The sequence below is a fragment of the Drosophila miranda genome, chromosome 2 (assembly GCF_003369915.1).
Source record: "Drosophila miranda strain MSH22 chromosome 2, D.miranda_PacBio2.1, whole genome shotgun sequence".
NCBI lineage: Eukaryota > Metazoa > Arthropoda > Insecta > Diptera > Drosophilidae > Drosophila > Drosophila miranda.
Window position 1 is genome coordinate 2420183 of NC_046675.1, and position 20361 is coordinate 2440543.

The following is a 20361-nucleotide window of genomic DNA, read 5'->3' on the forward strand; positions in this document are numbered from 1 at the left end:
TGTAGGGTATGCCTCCCCGGAGATGCCTGCTCATTGCCTGATTGAGTAGGGGGCCTGGTCGTTAAATTCCCTCTAATTGAAAGCTGGTTCACATTCTGAGTATGGGGTATAAAAGGCATAGGTTGTCCCGACTTGAGCTTAGTTGATTTGTATCGAGTGCCAGTGAAAGTGAATTCAAGTGAAGGATCATAAAGAAAGTTACACCAAATATATATAAGGGATTCAGTTATCCTAAGAAATTATTTCAGGGACACAGTGCAAGGACCTGAAAGGACCTAAAAGATAAAGACTCTACCGAGTGTAGAATATGGATGTGGACATTGTGCCTTAAACTGTGATTCGGATAAGGAATTATGCGGTCCAAACGAAGGATATTCAAAGTATATTCCGACACTCATATTGATTATTGTTTTAAGGACTTAGAAGACTCTTAGTTAAAATTTAAAGGGAAAACTCTTCGTACATCCTAGTCATGCCGGGTCTTTTGTATTCTCTGATTTGTTGTGGATTGTTCTGTTTACCGCTATGCGGATCTGAATACACCTATCCCCGGCTGCCGAAATCGGTGAAACCCTTGAGCTACAACCTAAAGGTTCTCACCCATCTGCATGGACCCAAGAAATTCACCTTCGAAGGCGAAGTCCACATTCAATTCGTGACCCGAGTCGAAACAGACAATATAACGCTACATGTCGGAAATATTACGATCCACGAATCCAAAATTAAAATAATTGCCCTAGATGGCAATGACACCGCATTTGAGCTCGATGGAACTGGAGAAGTTCCGGAGAGACAATACTATATGTTGTACGTGAATGTGAAGTTTGTACCCGATGTGGTCTACGAGCTGAGAATGGCCTTCTCCGGCGATATAATTGAGGCCGGAGATGGCTACTATTGGAATAAGTACACGGACCGACAGAACGATACCAGGTACAGCCTCCTTAGATGGTGCGTATAAAGACTACACCCATCAAGTGTCCTTGCAGATTTTTGACGGCCACTCAGTTCCAGCCAACACTCGCGCGGGATGTGTTTCCCTGTTTCGATGAGCCCAGTCTGAAGGCGAATTTTACCATCATATTGGGTCACGACAAGGCCTATCACTCGCTCAGCAATATGCCCGTTAAAAAAATCACTCCACAGTAAGTTCTTTGAAAGGGGATCTTTGGAACTCAGTCAGGATATTACGAGAATTTTTCGTACAGCCCTGAGCTGCACAAATACGTTTGGACTGAATTTGAGGAGACCGTTCCTATGCCCACCTACCTGGTGGCCTTCTCCGTGAACGACTTTGATCATACAACGACGATAAAGTCCGACAGCGGTGTGGAGTTTCGCTCCTGGGCCCGTCACGACACCAACGCCACGACCCTGGCTGCCATGATATATGGCAATGTAATGGGCTTCCAGGTTTTGCAGAGTCTGGAGACACTGTTCGGGATCAACTACGCCCTGCCGAAGATGGATCAGATGGCCGTGCCCAACTATACGGGAGCGATGGAACACTGGGGCCTGGTCACCTACCAGGAATCGCGGATCTTCTGCACAGACGATACGACGGTCGCTGACCGACACGCAATCGCAGGGATGGTGGCCCATGAGATGGCCCATCAGTGGTTCGGTAATCTGGTGACGGCCAAGTGGTGGTCGGATGTGTGGCTCAACGAGGGGTTTGCCTCGTACCTTGGCTGCTATGTCCTGCAAGATCTGATGCCTAATCAAGATCCTTGCGAGCACACGATTGTCACGAGTCTGCGCACGATTTTCAGTGAGGATGCGAACAACAACTCGCAGAGTTTCTCGCGATCCGTAATGGACGGCGATGAGATCAGCGCCACCTTCGACGAGTTCTCCTACGGGAAAGGTGGCATTGTCTTTCGAATGCTGCACCACTTTCTGGGCAGCGACGCATTCAAGGCGGGCATGCGTGACTATCTGAAGCGGTTCGCCTACGGCAACGCAGGCAAGAAGGATCTTTGGGAGGCTTTCACTCGGGCAGCGGATGACAAACCTGAGCTGCCGGCCAACATCAGTGTGGCCACCATTATGAACTCGTGGACGAGGCAGCCGGGCTATCCGCTCATAAATGTCACCCGGAACTATGACACTGGCTCTGCGGATATCACGCAGCAGCGCTTCCTGCAGGATCAGCAGGAGGATACGCGGGAGGATTGCTGGTGGATACCACTCTCCTTCACTACGGCCAAGCGTTTGGACTTTATGAACACCGAACCTCGCCATTGGTTCCAGTGTCCGAGCGATTCAGACTCCGGTACGGATTCTGTTCCAGATGTATTGACCATTCCATTGCACGTCTCGGCCCAGCAGTGGGTCATCTTCAATCTGCGTATTTCTGGCCTTTACAAAGTCAACTACGACAGGAAGAACTGGGAGCTTCTCGTTGACACCTTGAACAGCGAACACTTCAGCAAGATTCACGCCCTGAACCGGGCCCAGCTGGTCGACGATTCCCTCCTTCTGGCCTGGAGCGGGTACATCCAGTACGATGTGGCCCTGCCACTGGTGAGGTATCTGAGCCGGGAGCTGGAGGCTGTGCCCTGGCTGATGGCCATGGCCAGTCTACAGAAACTGACCAGCATCATGAGGCGCACAGCCCACTATCCCAGCTTCAGGGTAAGCATCTCGAGGACACTCTGTCCTGTGTGTCGCCTCTACACCCAGGTTCATTGCAGGGCTTTGCACAGCTGATAACGACTCCCATCTACAAGCATCTTGGGGGACTCAAAGACAAGAGGGATCTGAGCCTCAAAAAGCAAATCCTCAAGGCACAGCTCGTTTCGTGGGCCTGTGCGAACAGGGTGGCACGCTGTATAAAGGATGCGAAGGATTTGTTTCTTCGCTGGCGATCGGCCAGCCTTCCGGACCAACACAATCCCATTCCCGTGGACCTCCGTCCTGCCGTATACTGCACGGCCATTGCCGAAGGCGATGAAATAAATTGGTACTTCCTGTGGCGGCGCTACAACAGTCCCAGCAATCTGCAGCCGCGTGGCATGCTTCTGAGCGCCTTGGCGTGCACGCAGAGACCGTGGGTGGTGCTCAAGCTCTTGGATTTCATTATGCGACCGAAGGGCGTAATGCCCGATGAAGATGTTATTGCTGCCGTGGATTCGCTCACCAATCAGGATGTGGGCTTTCACATAGCCAAGGCCTATTTGATCGAACGTTTCACGGGAACCTTACCGTGAGTAACGAAAGCAGTGCAGCTCCATCAGAACTGTCTCCCAAGGTTATACTCCCAACAGCAAAAGCCGCAGGACCGTTGTGAATTTCACCCATCTGCTGATTGCCTTGACCCGAAAGATCCACACCGAGAGCGATGCGCGATACTTTTCCGGCTTGATTCGACTGCACATTCCGAACATCCAGTCGGAGGAAATAATGTATAGGCTCCGGCAGGCCGTGAGCACGATGGTGGGCAACGTTAAATGGCGGGCACGCCATGCCAAGACTGCGGCCAGTGCACTCCGGAAGGCTATGAAGTACAAGGACACAGAGGAGGTGGTAAGAGTGGAGGAGTATGGGGGTTAGAAATGTACCGATACGAGTGCTACATATATGTAGATGTTGTATATTTCGTATATTTAGTTAAGCTAGAACATGCTAATCCATAATGAACATAAATATAACTGGATTTCCTTCCATAATCATACATACATGTGTGTGTGTGTGTGTGTGTGGTTGTGTGTGTGTTCGGAATCGGTTGATCCTGTTTGATCATCTGTATTTAAATGTTAATGTAAATGTTACAAATTACAATGTACATAATTATTTGCTTTGTAAATGTTAATATCACTATAGCAGCGCTCTTGGAAAAAATAGAAGGAGAACCTAAACGGAAACTAGTAAGTATAACTAGAAGTAAAACTAGAGACTAAGGATAATAATGCGAATGGAGAAACTAAATCTAATTACTCAGCCAGGCTTCGTTTTTCACATTCACAAAAGTTTTCCGACATAAATTGGGGCTCCCGTTTTCACATTCCGCAAGATTTATTCGTTTTCAAACATTTTCGTTGTCGAAATGAAAAGTAAACGGCAATTTATACAACAAAACGAACCTTAATTGCAAAAGGAAAAAATAGATGACTTATTATTGCAAACAGCAAAAATATGTGAAAACTGGATAGCCTTAAAACGAAAACGAATCCGAAAAAGTAAATGAAAAACGGAACCTGACTGACTAAAAATATTGCATAAGTGTGTGTGGGTGTGTTTGTGTGTGTGTGTGTGTGGTGTGTGTGCTATTATTATTGGTATTTGATATAATTATTAAATCTATTTATCAATGTTACATTATGTGTCGTGTGTGTCTGTGGATGTAGTTCCTCTGTTTTTTGTTTTTTTTTTTTTTCATCATGAAAACATTTGTATAAACTATGCACTCAAATTTTATAACAATTCTCAGTTGTTCCATCTTGATGCTGTTTCTCTCGGATCCGATCATCCGTTCCATATTATATTCCTCTGGCTGCTTGCCGCTTGCTGCGTGTTCCTATGCGTTTAACAACTATTCAACACTTCGTATATATATGCATGCGGATCCGTGAACATATATATCCACTTAAATATATATGTATGTATATGCATATGTGTAGCTCATTGTTTACAATAAACCGTTCCATTTACTAGATGTATACTTGATGCTGTAATTATTACAGATTGATTTGCTGCCTGCCTGTCTGCTGCCTGCTTTGTTCTATGAGAATATCGGAGATTATTCCATATTACATACATATACATATATTATTATTATCATTATTATTATTATTATTATTACAACATTCGCTTTTAAAGACGCTATTGAATCAAAGGTTTCGTTTTTTATTATTATGTGTATTATTACTTTTGGGACTTAATTTATGCACGAGTATATCGAAAATGTTGTGTTGCGTGTTGCATGTTGCATGTTGCATGTTGCATGTTGCGTGTTGCGTGTTGCTTCAGTTACATTCAGTGGTGCAGCAAAACAATTCTAGACCGCGTCCGTTCTCGGCGTTTAAATTCGTGTTCCGTTTACGCAGCATTTTGTTTTGAACATTTAAATAACACAACGATTGAATGCCAAATGAAATGCAAATGTTATGGCAAACAGAACGAAGAACTGATAACCGATAGCCCCACACTCTGTGGAAATGGAACGTATAACCCATTCCGATCCAGTCGAGAGTGAAGAGTGGAAACAGATTACTTTTACAGGGCATGCAAAGAGGGGCGTGGGGGAGGCATCAGTCAAACCGCTGGTTAGTTATGTTAATGATAGTTATGCATGTAGATAAACGATAGATCTTAGTACGATTATATTGTTTAACAAACAGACTTCTTCTTCTTATTATATTACTCTAGAGACATCCACATATGCGATCCAATCCTATCAGTATGCAATACATATGTATGCTTGTATATTAATGCTGCTGCTTCCAGGGCTTTCCCGAACACCCTCAAATCTTATGCGACCCTCCACCGCTGCCGGACAGAGCCTCATTCGACCAGGAGCTTTGCGATGACGCAAATGGCGGTGGCGTCGTCGAGGAGGATGCTGTGCCCGAGGGCTTCGATGGCGGCTGCAGATCGAATCGTGCATAGAACAGCAAGTATGGTGTTATGGTTATCTTCCGTGTTGGGGACAACAGCTCCTCGAACTCCCGCTGGGTCATCGCCTTGATTTTGTCGTCATCGCACATGTACCAAATCGGATCCGTGCCGCCGTGGGCATAGTTCGCCTTGACACCGCCACGTCCCGTACTGCCGTAGCCCGTGGGATAGTTTGGCACCACACTGCTGCTGTTGATGCCGCCGCTGCCTGCCGCCCCACTGCCACTTCCATGGCTGAGATTGCTATTGCTGCCGTTCTGCAGGGACTCCTCGCTGAAGTCACTACAGCTGGCCGAGTTGCTGTTGCCGGCGGTGGCGGCACTTGGTTGCTGGCTGCAGCACAGGCGCATGGCACAGCAGCTCACGCCGTGGCAGGTGGTGTTAATGCTGAGCTTGCCAATGCCATTGGTGATGTTCTTGCTGCTGATTCCATTCAGTTGCTTTACATTTTTGCTCATGTCCCCGCTGCTCGAGGCCTTGCTGCGTCCGAATTTCATTTTCTTTATCAGACTAGTGCCAGAGGAGGCCAGTACCAAGGCAGCCGCCGCCACGGGCGTACTGGCCACGTGGCTGCTGCCATTGTTTGGCGCCGCACTCTCACTGGAAGCCGCCGCCGCCTGCTGCGTCTGCGATCCCGACACTGTGTTCCGACGATCCTTTGGGCAGTTTATATAGTCACTGGGCAGATCCAGGAAGCACGTGTACGCAATGTAATGGCCCACTGTAAGGGTGGCGCCCACATGGGTTATCACACTGTACAGCTTGTACACGTGCAGCTTGTTGCCGTCGCTCAGCTCGCAGCACTTGGCGCAGAAGCACGGGAGTGTAAAGGCCGTGGGCACATACGTGCTCACCTTCTCCATGCCTCCCGAGAAGCGATTCAGCTGAATGACCAGCAATCGAGGCAGCACTTCGTACGAGATGGACCGTATGGCCTCGGTGTAGCCGGTGCACTGATTGCAACTGTATTTGTTCTCACCCCGAAAGTACTCCTTTGTGATGCAAGAATTCTGAAAGAAGAACTTTGAAAATTAAGCCGATTCAGTGGATTCGTTTGCTCGACCTCTCTCACCTGAATGTAGGTGCTGGGCTTGTCCTGGAGGTCGGCATTGTCGTAGCCAGATATCGGCACAGGCACGGAGATGTCGAGCATGCCCTGCTTTTGCTTCGTGACCGTCTCACAGCTGAGACACTTGGTGGTCAGCACCACAGTGCCCTCAAAGTCGGCACTGAAGAAGTTCAGATGCAGATCCCGTATGCGGTCCTCCAATCGCATGTTGTTCTTCAGCGCACTGGCCGGGTTCATTTCATCGTCGCTCGAGTATTTTCCGGTCGACGCCGGCTGCGAAACGGTCGGTGTTGCTGCCGGGGCCGCAACGCTGCTGGCGCCGCTGAGATCAACTGTATTCAAATAGAAGAGACTGTTTGCAGTGGAATGCGCCGGTGCCGCGGTGAGACCACCCGCCGTCGGACTGTTGTCCTTCAGCGGTGACTGTATACGCGTCGATTTCGATGACTTGACCTCATCTTTTCTCTTTGATTTTCGTGAGAAGAACGATGTTTTTGTCGTGGTTATTTGACTAGTGTTGCCATTGCCAGAGCTTGCCAGAGGCCCCGCGGTATCCGTACGCTCCTGGGCAGCCTCCGCAGAGTCCACCTCATCGGGATTGGCTATATAACTGAAGGGATAATGCATTTTATAACTAAAGGAAGTCTGAAAAATGAAGAGTGAACCACTTACCCGTTTGCAATGACCTCGGGGCATTCGTCCACGGCCTTGATCAGAGCTTGGTTCGTTTCGCGTATACAGTTGAGAACGCACATGAGAAACTCGTGGGCGTCCTGCTGCTGGTTGCCCTCAAATGTGGAATTCACAACCTGTATGGCATGCAGCAGTGTGTCCGCATGGTAGGGCTCCGTCGAGTCGGCCATTTCGTTGCCATGCAGGCTGTTGTACAGCTCGTGCAGCTTCTCCGTGACCGACTGATAGGTTTCCTTGATCGAGCTGGTGCTGGTGCTGCTGCCACTGACCCCGGCGCTGCTGCTGCCATTGGTGCTGCTGTTGTACTGCTCTGAGGTGGCCAGATCCTTGCTGCTCCAACTGCGTGCATGCTCCAGCTGCGTGGCACTCACGTTCCGCCCCAGCGAGGCCGACTTGGCGGTCTTCTGGCGCACTATAATCTGCTGCACCACGTTCAAGTCGTGGATCAGATGGTGCAGGTTGTGCAGAAAGAGTGGAGCAAAGCGTAGCGTGTACACCACCGAGTTCAAGTAGCATGTGTTGCCAATGTTGCAGAGGGTGCCCATTGAAGGAGCATGGTTGAGAGCGGCTCCACTGCCATTTAGGCCCGCCCCGACGCCCGTTGGATTGCTGCCCCCCGAAGATCCATAATACGGATGGACCTGCAACTCCTGCGGCTCAATGTCACTCGAAGTGGCCGCACTGCCTGTCCGCAATCCATTGCCGCCATACCCGTTCGGCACGCGCCGCTCATCGGCGGTGCTCTGGAATCGACGGTCGAACAACGACATGGTGGCGTTCCTCTTACGGGTGGCACGTAATGATGGCTTCCCTGACGAATCGAGCTCAATTTGTGCCGCCGCAATAGCGGCCGCTGTTTCCGGGGAGTAGTTTTCACCGAGCCCGTTCAGTAGCCTGCCGCGTCGCGCGCGATTACGTCCACCGGCAACGCGTCGCTTCTTGCCGACGAATTTAAATTCCTCTTCTTCAATCAAATTCCAGAACGCCGGATTAAAATGCTCTGAAATGGTAGATCTCTCTTCAGATCGAGAACCGATTGAGGACTGAGGAAGTGTGTAACCCACCTGGTTTGATGTACTCTGTGGATTCTGTGGGCGTCGGTGAGGCGACCTGTGTTGGCGGTGGCGTTGGTGTTGTCGGCACCTGCTTCGACCCCGCCTCGGTTGAATCTTTCGACTCTTGTCTCGATCGCAGGCAGCGGGATGTGTCCGCGATATAAACACGGCGCTGACGCTTTCGTTTGGGAGTTAGCGGCAATAGCTCGTCCCTATCTGGACCCACTACAGACGACGGCTCATCTACCGCTTGATCGACGACTTTATCGGCAACTTCGAATATAGCAGGATATAGGACTACGAGCGGTAATGTGGGGGAAAGCCTTTCCGGCCTGGTTGTATCACCTGTGTCTGGATTAGCTGTCGTGGAAGAATCAACCTGCTCGACTATTTGCGGTTCCTCGATAGCCACCTGTGGTTGCTGCTGATCCGTGACCGTGACCGACTCACTGGGAATTTGGAGTTCGCTGCTGTCGTTGCAGCTTGTGTTTTTGTTGTTTGTGTCGTTGCTTGTAGGTGGAAGACTGGCTGGTTCCTCTTGACGCTCGTTTAAGTCATTTTCTTGCATTTTTTCATCCTACTGCAAGGACCAATAAATGGCATTAGTAACACACATCTCAAGGCCGCAAACAAGAGGTGAAGGTGAAGGTAAGGGTAATGTGAACCAAGCGGTATGAGCAATGCTACGCGAATGCGAATGCCACAGGTTCAAACGGTTTTCAAGTGTTTGTCATCGACAGTTACCACACACTTTTTGTTGTTGCCTGATAAGTCCTTCTCTACCATACACGATAAGAATCTGTTTGATAATTAATCATTGTTCTACGCCTACTCACTGGCGAGCAGTGAGTCAGCCGACAGTAGAGGAGTATATCTGCTGGTCAGGAAAACCTGACTCCATCGTACAATTGGATCTCTCAGAGATATGGATAGATTAGAAAGCTCAATCAGAAGCTTTTTTGGCTACAGGGCCTTGAGCTTCGGTCAGCTGCTGCTGGTACGCCTCATCTGATCACATGCGTTATCAATTAATGTCATAATCCCCCGCCGCCCCCTCATTATGGCAGTAAATCTATTGATTGCCCACAAGTGAATATATATATATATATATATGCTACCATGAACTTGACAAAAAAGTATAATGTAGAAACCAAAAATTCAGGGGGTGGAAAACGGTTTCACCGGCCCGATGGGGTGGGCGGGCGTGAGGTCGGCTGCTTTGTGCTTTGGTGGGGCAGGCTCTCCGGCTCTGGTCTCGGTCTCGGTCTCTGTCTCTGGCTCAGGGTCTAGTGAATGCAACGTGAACGTAAACGATATTACTATTGATTTTGTACATAGCTGCTGGAATGAAGGTCACACGTCCCACAAAAAAGAGAACACGGCAAACTAAAATCTGTATGCGCCCACAGGCGGACCCACGAAAAGCTCTGCTCCCCCACACACATGCATAAAAAACGAAAGCCCACAAATCGAGAGCAACAACAACAGTTGGGAAGGTAAACAGTTAAAATTATGTAGATAATTTATTCACGGCATGCTTCAAGGACTTGATAAATTATTCTGTTTTTCTGTGTTTTTCTTCTTGTCCTTTTCGTGAAACTCACATAATTGGAAGAGCAACATTTGAAGGCAATTGGCGATAAACAGTGCTGCTGCGGCCCAGGGAAAAGTAATTAAAACGCCGCCGAGCAAATGCAAAATTTAAAGAAATTTTGTGTTTGCAACGTAAGACACGCACACACACACACAACACACACACACTTACACACACGCGTCAACACGGGCTCTTGTACTCGCTGAGAAGTCTGATTTTGCTCCGCTCTTCTTCTTCTGCTCAACACCACTTTTCACTTTTTTTCCACTGCAGCGGCCCCGTACGCCTCGCCGCTCTAGTGCTATCACCACGCCACTCGTATAAGTATATCAGTTGCGGTCGAAATTTGCATCGCCGCAAGAAGCTGTTTTTTAAATTTAATTGTGTGCTGAATGAAATTGTTTTATTATATTCGTGTAAAATTATGCGCCGTAGTGGACGACTAGGGATGTGAAGTGACATCGATGAGCATACAGCTATCGATTGCCCGCCGTTAACTTGCCTAAAAAGCCGCTACAAAATTAAACTAAAACGCAAACCTGATTGCCACACAGCTAAAACGAAACGCGGGTATCTAAATGACTATATAATATCACGACTAGGTTGAATAAATATTGCAAAACAGCGAATCTCCGGCAGAAATTGGAGTTATCTATTAATCGATAGCATAATGGAAAACCATCGATGGCCCACCAACCAGTGGTACGCACGAATATTATGAAACTGGTGATGAGAGGATGGATCTACAAGAGGAATTTGCATACAATATTATTTTCCGCTGCTGAACTCAAGTTGTTAACCAGTTTAAATAGAGGAAGGCGAAGTGGGCTAAGATCGGTTTTTCATTATACGAGGCGCTATTGTGTTGTTGCGGAGCAAAAACAGCAATCGCCGTAGCAAGAACCCAAGTCAAGTATTCAAAACGAACCGGCCAAATAGAAAATCGATTCATTAATCGGATCAAATTATGTGGGCAGGACTGAGAGATCTAGATAGCTAGTAATATTCGACGGAATATCAAAAACAAGGAATATAGATCTTCAAATCGTCAGTATATTTACGGTATATTTCTTTAATTGAGACGGTATATTTTGGTATATTTCTGAGGCTCATACGATATATTTGGTCGACTAATGGGTCGCACTGGGCACACTTCTCTCCGGCAGAAATCACGATGTCGACTGGTGTAAGTAAAAAAAACGCCGCAAAAATTTGCAAAATACAAAGCAATCATGCGGCTATAATTGCAAATTGAATGCTGAACGCGTGCCCAATGGGTCGAAGTACTGGTTACTAATGTTATTTCGTTTTGGATTTGGCTAATTGCAGACACTTTACACTTACCCCGAGAACTTCCGCGCGTACAAGGCGCTGATTGCCGCCCAGTACTCTGGCGCAAAGGTGAAAGTGGCCGATAACTTCAAGTTTGGTGAAACCAACAAATCGGCAGAATTTCTGAAGAAATTCCCCAGCGGCAAGGTAATATATGATTTGCATGGGAAAACATGGGCAAATCTCTTATCGCTTTTGGGTGTGTTCGCTTGTGGGTGGTCTGTCGAGCCGGCATGCTACGTCATCAGCATTTTTTCTGCCATACTAATATGTGCCGCGTGTCTTTTTGCAGGTGCCAGCATTTGAGACCGCTGATGGCAAATACCTGAGCGAGTCGAATGCCATTGCTTACTTCTTGGCCAGCGAGCAACTGCGAGGTGGCAAGTGCCCCTTCGTCCAGGCCCAAGTTCAGCAATGGATCTCGTTTGCTGACAACGAAATCGTGCCTGCCTCCTGCGCACTGGTGTTCCCCCTGCTGGGAATCTTGCCACAGCAGAAGAACTCCACTGCCAAGCAGGACGTGGAAGGTGTCCTGGCACAGCTCAACCAGAAACTGCTCAATGTCACCTACCTCGCCGGCGAGCGCATCACCCTTGCCGACATCATTGTTTTCAGCAGCCTGTTGCATCTGTACGAGTACGTCCTGGAGCCGACTGCACGCGCCGCTTTCGGTAATGTGAACCGTTGGTTCCTCACCATCCTGAACCAGCCACAGGTCCAGGCTGTGGTCAAGGACTACAAGCTGTGCGAGAAGGCCTTGGTCTTCGACCCCAAGAAGTACGCCGAATTCCAGGCCAAGCAAGGCGGTGGCAAGCCCCAGCAGCAGCAGAAGCCAAAGGAAGAGAAGAAGCCCAAGGAGAAGAAGGAGGCTGCCCCCAAGAAGGCCGCCGAACCCGAGGAGTTGGATGCCGCCGATGAGGCCTTGGCTCTGGAGCCAAAATCGAAGGATCCCTTCGATGCCTTGCCCAAGGGCACCTTCAACTTTGACGACTTCAAGCGCGTCTACTCCAACGAGGAGGAGGCCAAGTCCATCCCGTACTTCTTCGAGAAGTTCGACCCCGAGAACTACTCGATCTGGTTCGGAGAATACAAGTACAGCGAGGAGCTGTCCAAGGTGTTCATGTCGTGCAATCTCATCACTGGCATGTTCCAGCGCCTCGACAAGATGCGCAAGCAGGCCTTCGCCTCCGTGTGCCTCTTCGGTGACGACAACAACAGCACCATCTCCGGTGTGTGGGTCTGGCGCGGACAGGAACTGGCCTTCCCTCTGTCGCCCGACTGGCAGATAGACTACGAGGTCTACGACTGGAAGAAATTGGATGCCAAGAGCGAGGAAACCAAGAAGCTCGTCACCCAGTACTTCTCCTGGTCCGGCACCGACAAGGGTGGCCGCAAGTTCAACCAGGGCAAGATTTTCAAATAAGCATAAAAACCCCAACACCAACAGCCACACAGCAGCAACAATAAAATTTGAGATTCAAATTGCAGCAAAAGCACGATGCCTATTCCTTAAGTTCCAACTGATAGTATCATAATGAGACGGTCGTCTGTGGTCGTGCTGTGTCCTGGTCTGGTATTTAGTTGTTTTCCCTTCTGAAGAAGAATCGTTTTTGTATCGCCCATACTTTATATATATCATGATATTGTCCACAAAACCGGCCTGCAGCCAGAAAGATAATTTATATAAAGAATAAAGTTTTCTATAAACAACACATCCATTCACTCTTCATTTAATATCTGATTAGGCGACTTTTATTGGCTTCTGATTAGATTTTATCCAATACAAAGGTTTGCTTACGATTACAAAAGGCTCGACAGGGGGCTTGAAATATTTGAACAAAAGACTCGCCCCCTTGAAGGGCGAAAATTTCAACAAGGAAATGCTAAACGTGAACGTAACGTAACGTATCGATGCACCGCTAGAATTACTTCTTCTTCACCACAACCGGTCCCACGTTGTCGCCCGTCTGCTTGTTGTGCTCGCCATGGCTGCCATCGCAGTAGGGCCACTGCGGGAGAAAGGATCACATCACCGATCATCTTTTGAGACAGACAGACAAAGAGAAGAGCTTACGTTCTTGGTTTTCCAGCACCGACAGAAAGCGGCCTGGTCTGCAATGTCCTCCACATCAACCATGGTCACTACTTTGGAATCATTTTTGCGAATCGAGCTGTTGCAGCGTCCCGAATCCTTGCCAGCGCATCGCGCGGCCGGGCAGAAGGCAAGATAAGTGGTGTATCCAAGGCCGGCCACCACAACCGTGGGTGGAATGAGGGCGAGCCAATCCTTGACTGAAAATGGCAGAATTTAGGAGCATTTAGCAGGTTTATTTTAAGAAACAGTTCTGATCTAGATGCTAGACCGTCGCCCTTCCCCCCGCCAGCATCAGTGAGCTGTAGCCTTGGCATGAAAGAGATACCCTCTACACATAACTGTAAGTGTGTGTTTGATGGAGCGGCACAGCCCACAGGTACCGTATATTTTCTTTTATCTAAATTCACTTCCCCCTATCGTTCAGCAGATAAACCGAAGCCAATTAAAAATTGCGTGTTTCCAACACACAACCACAGCGGCAGAATGGCGAGGAGCTCAACAAACGTTGCATAATAGGTGCAGTCGGGGGGGGGTCTACTGTAAATACTGTCACTGGAAGAAGTGCATTCGCTGCAATCTTATTCATCTGCACATCTCACGTTGAACACCACGCGTTCTGCTGACAATCTTTAACTCAACAATATCATAGCCCTTGATGCTGTGTCATCGTTGGTGGTTAATGTAGGTCGCCCTTGCAGGCAAATTCCAATTGAATCGAACGTGCACTTTTCTGGTAACTTACAAGATAGCTTGAACCAGCCCCCAAAGCTATCGGGAATTGGCAAACTGGACAGGTAGTTGGGCAATGAACTTTTAACTACGTGTGATACGGGCTCCATAATCGAGAGTTTTTTCTATATTTTCTTTTCTAGACTGATTGTCTGAAGACCAGTTTTTGTTGTTGTACTTGTTGTTTCAAATGGCGCCTGCGATACAGTAAAGTGCGATGATTTTAAATTCAATCGATAGTTGCGCAATGTTCTCTTGCTGTGTAATAGAGCTGTCAAACCATCGATAGTAGCAACTGGCACAAAACATCGATAGTGCCATCTCCACCTCTAGTGTAAATTGAATACAAAAAACAAATATTCTTAACTTTTTAAATGTCTGCGGGGGTACAAGAACGTTTGCAAATGAGCCGAATGCCTCTGGATACGTGGACCAAGCGAGAGCATCTGTGCCTGGCGTCGTCGGTTTCCTGCAGCGGCGATCAGAACTGGATAACAGTCAGCCGCACGCTGAAAACGGTATGCGGCAATGGCAACAGCAACAGCAACAACAACAGACCGGCAGATTGGTACTCGCAGAAGAATTGTGCCCTGCAGTACGGAAACCTGCTGGAGAGCGTGGAGGCCACCAAACGCAAGAAGCGCAGCAGCGAGAGCAGCGCCGGGGTCTCCTCCCCGGCCTCGGTGGAGACGCCAACAGAGCTGCTGCTCCGCCGGCTCACGGAGGAGCGGATGCTGGAGATAAAAGCGCAGATGCGCTCCGACCAGGAAATGTACCTCAAGATACAGCGCGAGATCGATTCGTTGCAGTCGGACGAGGTGAGCGAGCAGGAGATGCAGGACATGTGGCTGGAAATCGAGAAGGAGCAGGACACGAAGCGCATTGAGGAGATGAAATTGGAGAACCAAATGCGCGAGCGGGAGCAGCGCAAAAAGGAGATGACGGCAAGCTGGCGCAACAGCAGTCCTGCCGCCCGACGATCCATTCAGACAACAGACACAACCTCCGTCGACATGGACGTGGAGGATATCAGCAGCGGTGGCAACAAGCAGCAGTCCGGGCCGTCACCACTGCTCACATCCCTGCTGAAGTCGCCCACAAGCAGCAGTCCAGCTCCTCCTTCGACCCCCGTGGCCCCTGGCAGTAGTGTGGCTAGAGCCACGGCTCCCACAATAACTTCGCTGCTGACCAGCGGGGCCAGCACCGTGTCCAGCCAGCCAGCTATCACCATGAAGAGCCCCACCGACGCGGCATTCATGTCACGCCCCATTACCGGGCCACCAGCGAGTGAGGCCCTCACACCCACCACTCCCACCCTGGAGCGCAGTCCCTCGCAGGCGGCTCCCACGCTCTCAATGCTGCTGGAAAAGAACAAGGCGGCGGTTAAGGCTGGTGAGGCTGTCGGCTGCTCGGAGAAATCTGAGAGCACAGCGAGCCAGGAACAGCCGTTGCTGGATGACGCAGAGTCCGCCTTGGTCGATCCCGATGAAGCCGACCAGCTGCTGGAAGTGCTCTCAAACATCGACGAAATAATCGACGACATTGACATTGACATGGCCAGCGTCATCGATGATGAGATTTTAAAGGAGGTAGATGAGGCGATTGCCTCTCCCGTTGCCGATAAATCGGATGGAATTGACTTCGAGGACAAGCTGGACGCGCTAAAGCGGGAACAGACCGGGACCACGCCCACCGAGGAAGCTGCCAAGCCTGTAGAAGTGGTGATTGCCTCTAGTGATGACTCCAACGATAACATACCACTGGCGGCAGTGGCATCGCAGGACAACAGCAAGGACCGCACTCTAACGGCCTCCGAAGGCAATGCAACCCCGGAGGATGCGAACCGTTTGGCCAGCGAGGTGGCTGTAGAAGAGATCGGTGAGACAATAACACTTATCAGCACTTCCAGCGAGGATACGGCAGGCTCTCCGCCAACTATGGCTAAGCCTGAGGAGGACTTGGTCGCCGAATCGGTCCCAAAGGACGAGGAAGAGAAAGCCACAGAAGATGCGACCATTGAAGCTGTTGTCGAAGCCGTGGACACAGTAAAAGCAACAGAGGAGCCGGAAATTAGTCCTGAAACAGCAGCGACAGCAGAAGAAGCCACAGCAAACAAGGAAGATGCCGGTAAGCAGCAGACGCTGGAGGAAAAGACTGCCACCCCCACTGCAACCGTGGCTGTCGCCCTGCACGACACAGACGAGGAGACATCTTCGTTGACGGACAGCAGCAAGCAGGATGACCCGCCACGCAGTGTCAGATCGAAGCAGCAGTCCGTCAAGCAACCGGCCACTGAAGAGTCGAAAGCCGACCAGGAACAAGCTGGAACTCCCCAGCCCCCGTCGGCACCGGCTCGAGCACCGCTTCTGCGCAAGCTGCCCCATCGAGATCGCTCCGAGAGTCCCATGGTTGACGACGATACCACAACAGCCAGCGACCATTCGACGGCTAGATCGAGCACGAGGCGCCGATGTTCATCGACGCCAGTCATCGACAGTATACCCAATTCGCCGGCCTCCAGCGAGCACACCGACGAGAAGCGCGAGACCAGAGCCACCACCAAGAAGCTATTTCTCTCCATCTACGCGACGCTGCAGGAGAGCAAGCACGCAGCTCCCTTCCGGCGGCCCTTCCACGACGAGCACGCCCAACGACATGCGGAGATCTGTATGCGTCACATGGACCTGCCCACCATCAAGCGGAACATCGACTCTGGCCTGATACGTAGCCTGAACGAGCTGCATCGCGACGTGCTGCTCATGGCCCACAACGTCCTGCTGGCCTACAAGCCCCACACCACGCAGCACAAGACGGCGCGTCTGTTTTTGGAGGATGTCCTGGCGCTGAAGGAGTTCTCGGTGGGGCACGAGACTGCATCGAACAGCTCTGCTAGCACCTCCACTCCGGCTGCCAACACCAGCGGGCCCAGCGGCAGCAGCAGCACTACCAGAGCCGAGAGGCCCCACGGCAGCAAGGCACGGAGCGGCTTTAGGAAGAGCCAAAGGCATCATTAGGCATACAACAAAAGATTCCTCATCAGATAGTATTCCATATCGAGTGCATAACTAAACATTTTGGTAACATTTTTATATATTCATTGTTCGTTCCATCAACAATAAAGCCTAACATTTAACTAATCGAAGAATATTAAATTTTGCAAGCGTCGCGATCGGGATGAGTGGCAAATGGACCTTCGCTTGGGACAGTAGTACTTCTTGAGACATCGCGAGAGCCGCAGATCGCACTGGCAGAGACGGGCCGCACAGGAGTCGGGACCCCCCCACTCGCCGTGATCGACGGCGCACAGGGGCTTGCCCCGATAGCACTTCCACACGTACGGGACAAAGTACTCCAAGTAGGAGATGCAGTTGCTCTGGCCGTAGCATTTGTCGTGGAGACGACAGCATCGATCGATGCCATCGGCGGGCACTCCGTGGCCACCGAAGCCACAATAGCAGCCGTATCCCTTGTATATCAGCGGATCGCAGCCCGTCGAGCATTTGATCATGGAGTACAGCTTGGCCACATCCCGTTTGCCACGATCCACGGCCATTTTTTGCTCTTCCAAAGGCTCTGGGTCTGGACCCGGCTTCTGGCTGCTGGCATTGTTGAACGTCCACTTCATGGAGTAGCCAAAGGGATCGTTCACCCGCGCAATATACACGTTCTGTCCGTTCATCAGATCCTCCATCTCCGCAGGCCTGCCACTTGTGGCAGCTATGACCCGTATGTCGGTCACGCGGCCATCGAAGTGCTTGTTCTTCAGATCCAGGAGTATCTCATCGCGAGGATATGTATTCTGCCAGCTAATCGCTGGATGAGTGTCCCTAGAGAGAGTAATTAGAAGGATTGCAGATGCAGATACATATGTATATCGGCGATTCTTTTAGCAGCGTCTAAGGAAATGTGTACTCACTTGTGGCTCTGCTCCAGCCAGGGAAGAGGAGGCTTCAGTTCGCCCGACCATCCTTCCAGACCCATTTGCTGCCATTCGGCGTGGGGCGAGGTCACCAGGCTGGTCTTCACATTCGTTTCCGGCGGTTCAGCGGCCAAGGGAGCCGTGCTGGTCGTGGCTGATATTTCGGTGATATTGGGAAAGATTGGTTCTGCGAAATCAGAACGCTGCATGGTGAGCAGCTCGAAGCCATCACCGCTGCCACGGGTGGGCATTCTGAAGACAAAGGTGGGATTCGCACTGCGCATACTTGAACCGTACATTTCCGGTATAATGTGGTTCAGCAGCTCGGTGTCGTTGGTGACGCCTCTGAAGGCGTTCCTAATGTCATCCATTACCGTGACATTTGCCACAACTCCGCGATAATTGAGCAGCATGGGCAGCAGCGACAGCGCCGCCGGCGATACCAATAATATCCACAACATGTTGTCCAGGAACTGGAGTCGAATTCGCGTTACGAACAAAATGATTTTTTTTTGCGCATGCGCCACCGACCGCGAACCGCACGAGTCGAGCTCCAATCAAAAATTGAAGCTGCCTGCCCCGGTCGGCGAAATGCGGTAGTCGGACAATTCAACTGTCCGCGGCTAAGTACTCCACCCAGCCAGACAGACAGACAGACGAGCAGACGGGCAGACGGACAACAACAATACGAGTCGAGTACATAGAAAAACTCAAATACAGACTGTTCAAAATCGTGTTAATGGCAAAAAGAAGCTGAAAACAAAAACTTCGGCAGCGCTTTGCCGAGCGACGGATTTGGTGCACATTGGCTATAAATACGAATCGATGTGGAGGAAAGCACACCAATTCGGTGGCACAAATTCGAACACCAACCCCATTTTGGGTGGTCAAGTTACCCACATTCACATTACGATCTTAACGGGCCGAGAAACAGGCCAGACCGAGCCAGAGCGGACCTCCCCCAAGTTAAGGCGAAGGTTGGGCCCGCACTTCGATGCAGTCGTCATAAGCAGTTCATGGTCAACTTTTAGGGGGGGGCCTTAATTGTTACAGTTTCTGTGAGTGGGGCATGGGACAGTGGGGCAGGAAGGGGAGGGTGGCTGCTGCGTGACTTGCCGCTTTCCCAGCTCAGCTGCGAAATTGTGTGCAAAACAAAAACCGACAAGTGCTCGGCTCGTAACGATTATATGGTCAACTCTGCTGGTGGCTGTGTCTGTCCATTGCACACATGTAATTTATTGTGGCCGAGTGCGTCTGTGGCTGCCTCCGCTGCGCTCCGCCTTCGAGTTACGATAGTCGGCTTGTTGCGCGCAAAAGGAAAAGCTCTCCACCCAAAACGAACAAGCCTATTGCACTTGTAATCTCCGAGCCTCTATTCAAGGCAAGTGGGAGTACAAACTCGTATTAAGCATTTAATTTATGATCCAATTGCGATTAAGTATCTTGTTGATCAAATGGTTCCCAACTACTGTAATCAAGTAGTAGCCCATTTATAGCTCATTTATATTTATGAGTGCTCATTACTAATTAAACTATCACGTTCGGAGCTCTTTAACGGAGAGCTGAATATTCAAAACGTGGTTATTCACCTTTAACCTAAATTCAAATTCAAATTGTGGCTATTCAACATAGTTTACGCGCCGTGTGAATGGCAAGATGTGATCGAGGTGAAAATGAAGTTATCGAAACGATCGCTGGTTATCGACAGTGCTGTAAAACAACAGCTTCGCGTTTAACAGCTCATTTTGTGTTTTCGCGCGTAACATCTACTCTTGTGCATATCTGCAGCTGACACTCACATAATGGCGCGCATAATAATTTAAAATCTTGTCTAGCAACCGCCAAACTTTTCGTATTTTGTTGACTGCTTTTTTGATTTTCAGAATCAGGAGCAGTGCTTCAGAAACGAAAGCAACTGTTTCTGAGGCCAATTGCAGCTGCAATATTGAATAATCTTCGCCCAAAGCATGGGGAGCATTGTTTACATTGGTATCCCTATATCCATGCCCATGCCAAACAATTGTTCCCTTTCAAAAAGTATAAATCAAAGACAAAGCGCTTTTAGGAAGTGCATACAAACATCTTGTATTTTGATTTAATAAATGTGATTATCTTTTCTTTCCCGTCCGTCTGGGCCGTTGGCCAGAACAGTGGAGTGCCGATTGCAAAGTGCATCAGCGTCGGCAGCCCAGCCGCATCCTCCGCTGGTAAACGGAAATGCCGCGCATTGGGATTGGGGCAAACATTTTTCCAGCT

General features: G+C 49.7%; 6 protein-coding genes across 10 annotated transcripts; 3 read left to right on the forward strand and 3 right to left on the reverse strand.

Moving 5' to 3' along the window:
* The first annotated feature begins 156 nt into the window (after nucleotides 1-156).
* LOC108155270 (aminopeptidase N-like) lies at nucleotides 157-4032 on the forward strand. The gene is made up of 5 exons (XM_017285975.2): nucleotides 157-933; nucleotides 990-1145; nucleotides 1209-2637; nucleotides 2697-3208; nucleotides 3270-4032. The coding sequence occupies exons 1-5, from the start codon at nucleotides 473-475 to the stop codon at nucleotides 3553-3555; spliced, it is 2844 nt and encodes a 947-aa protein (XP_017141464.1). The 5' UTR covers nucleotides 157-472; the 3' UTR covers nucleotides 3556-4032.
* Nucleotides 4033-4249: 217 nt separating this feature from the next.
* On the reverse strand, nucleotides 4250-10751 carry LOC108155268. 5 transcript variants are annotated; one of them, XM_017285973.2, is made up of 6 exons: nucleotides 10202-10751; nucleotides 8782-9016; nucleotides 8446-8733; nucleotides 7361-8381; nucleotides 6692-7298; nucleotides 4250-6629 (listed from the first exon to the last, which is right to left on the reverse strand). In XM_017285973.2, the coding sequence occupies exons 2-6, from the start codon at nucleotides 9002-9004 to the stop codon at nucleotides 5466-5468; spliced, it is 3303 nt and encodes a 1100-aa protein (XP_017141462.1). In that variant the 5' UTR covers nucleotides 9005-9016; nucleotides 10202-10751; the 3' UTR covers nucleotides 4250-5465. The 5 variants fall into 5 exon arrangements, with proteins under 5 accessions (XP_017141462.1, XP_017141463.1, XP_017141461.1 ...); XM_017285974.2 differs by having other exon boundaries at nucleotides 8446-8709; nucleotides 10202-10750; XM_017285972.2 differs by having other exon boundaries at nucleotides 8446-9016; nucleotides 10041-10751.
* A 355-nt stretch (nucleotides 10752-11106) lies between these two features.
* Nucleotides 11107-12855, forward strand: LOC108155272 (elongation factor 1-gamma). Its single transcript, XM_017285978.2, has 3 exons — nucleotides 11107-11216; nucleotides 11360-11509; nucleotides 11655-12855. Exons 1-3 carry the CDS (start codon nucleotides 11205-11207, stop codon nucleotides 12783-12785), a joined length of 1293 nt encoding a protein of 430 aa, XP_017141467.1. The 5' UTR covers nucleotides 11107-11204; the 3' UTR covers nucleotides 12786-12855.
* A 230-nt stretch (nucleotides 12856-13085) lies between these two features.
* On the reverse strand, nucleotides 13086-14382 carry LOC108155274 (CDGSH iron-sulfur domain-containing protein 2 homolog). The gene is made up of 3 exons (XM_017285981.2): nucleotides 14200-14382; nucleotides 13437-13654; nucleotides 13086-13371 (listed from the first exon to the last, which is right to left on the reverse strand). Exons 1-3 carry the CDS (start codon nucleotides 14294-14296, stop codon nucleotides 13288-13290), a joined length of 399 nt encoding a protein of 132 aa, XP_017141470.1. The 5' UTR covers nucleotides 14297-14382; the 3' UTR covers nucleotides 13086-13287.
* Nucleotides 14383-14473: 91 nt separating this feature from the next.
* On the forward strand, nucleotides 14474-17323 carry LOC108155271 (bromodomain-containing protein 8). The gene has a single exon (XM_017285977.1). The coding sequence runs from the start codon at nucleotides 14561-14563 to the stop codon at nucleotides 17198-17200; it is 2640 nt and encodes an 879-aa protein (XP_017141466.1). The 5' UTR covers nucleotides 14474-14560; the 3' UTR covers nucleotides 17201-17323.
* Nucleotides 17296-18865, reverse strand: LOC108155273. Its single transcript, XM_017285980.2, has 2 exons — nucleotides 18103-18865; nucleotides 17296-18013 (listed from the first exon to the last, which is right to left on the reverse strand). Exons 1-2 carry the CDS (start codon nucleotides 18564-18566, stop codon nucleotides 17320-17322), a joined length of 1158 nt encoding a protein of 385 aa, XP_017141469.1. The 5' UTR covers nucleotides 18567-18865; the 3' UTR covers nucleotides 17296-17319.
* Nucleotides 18866-20361: the final 1496 nt, after the last annotated feature.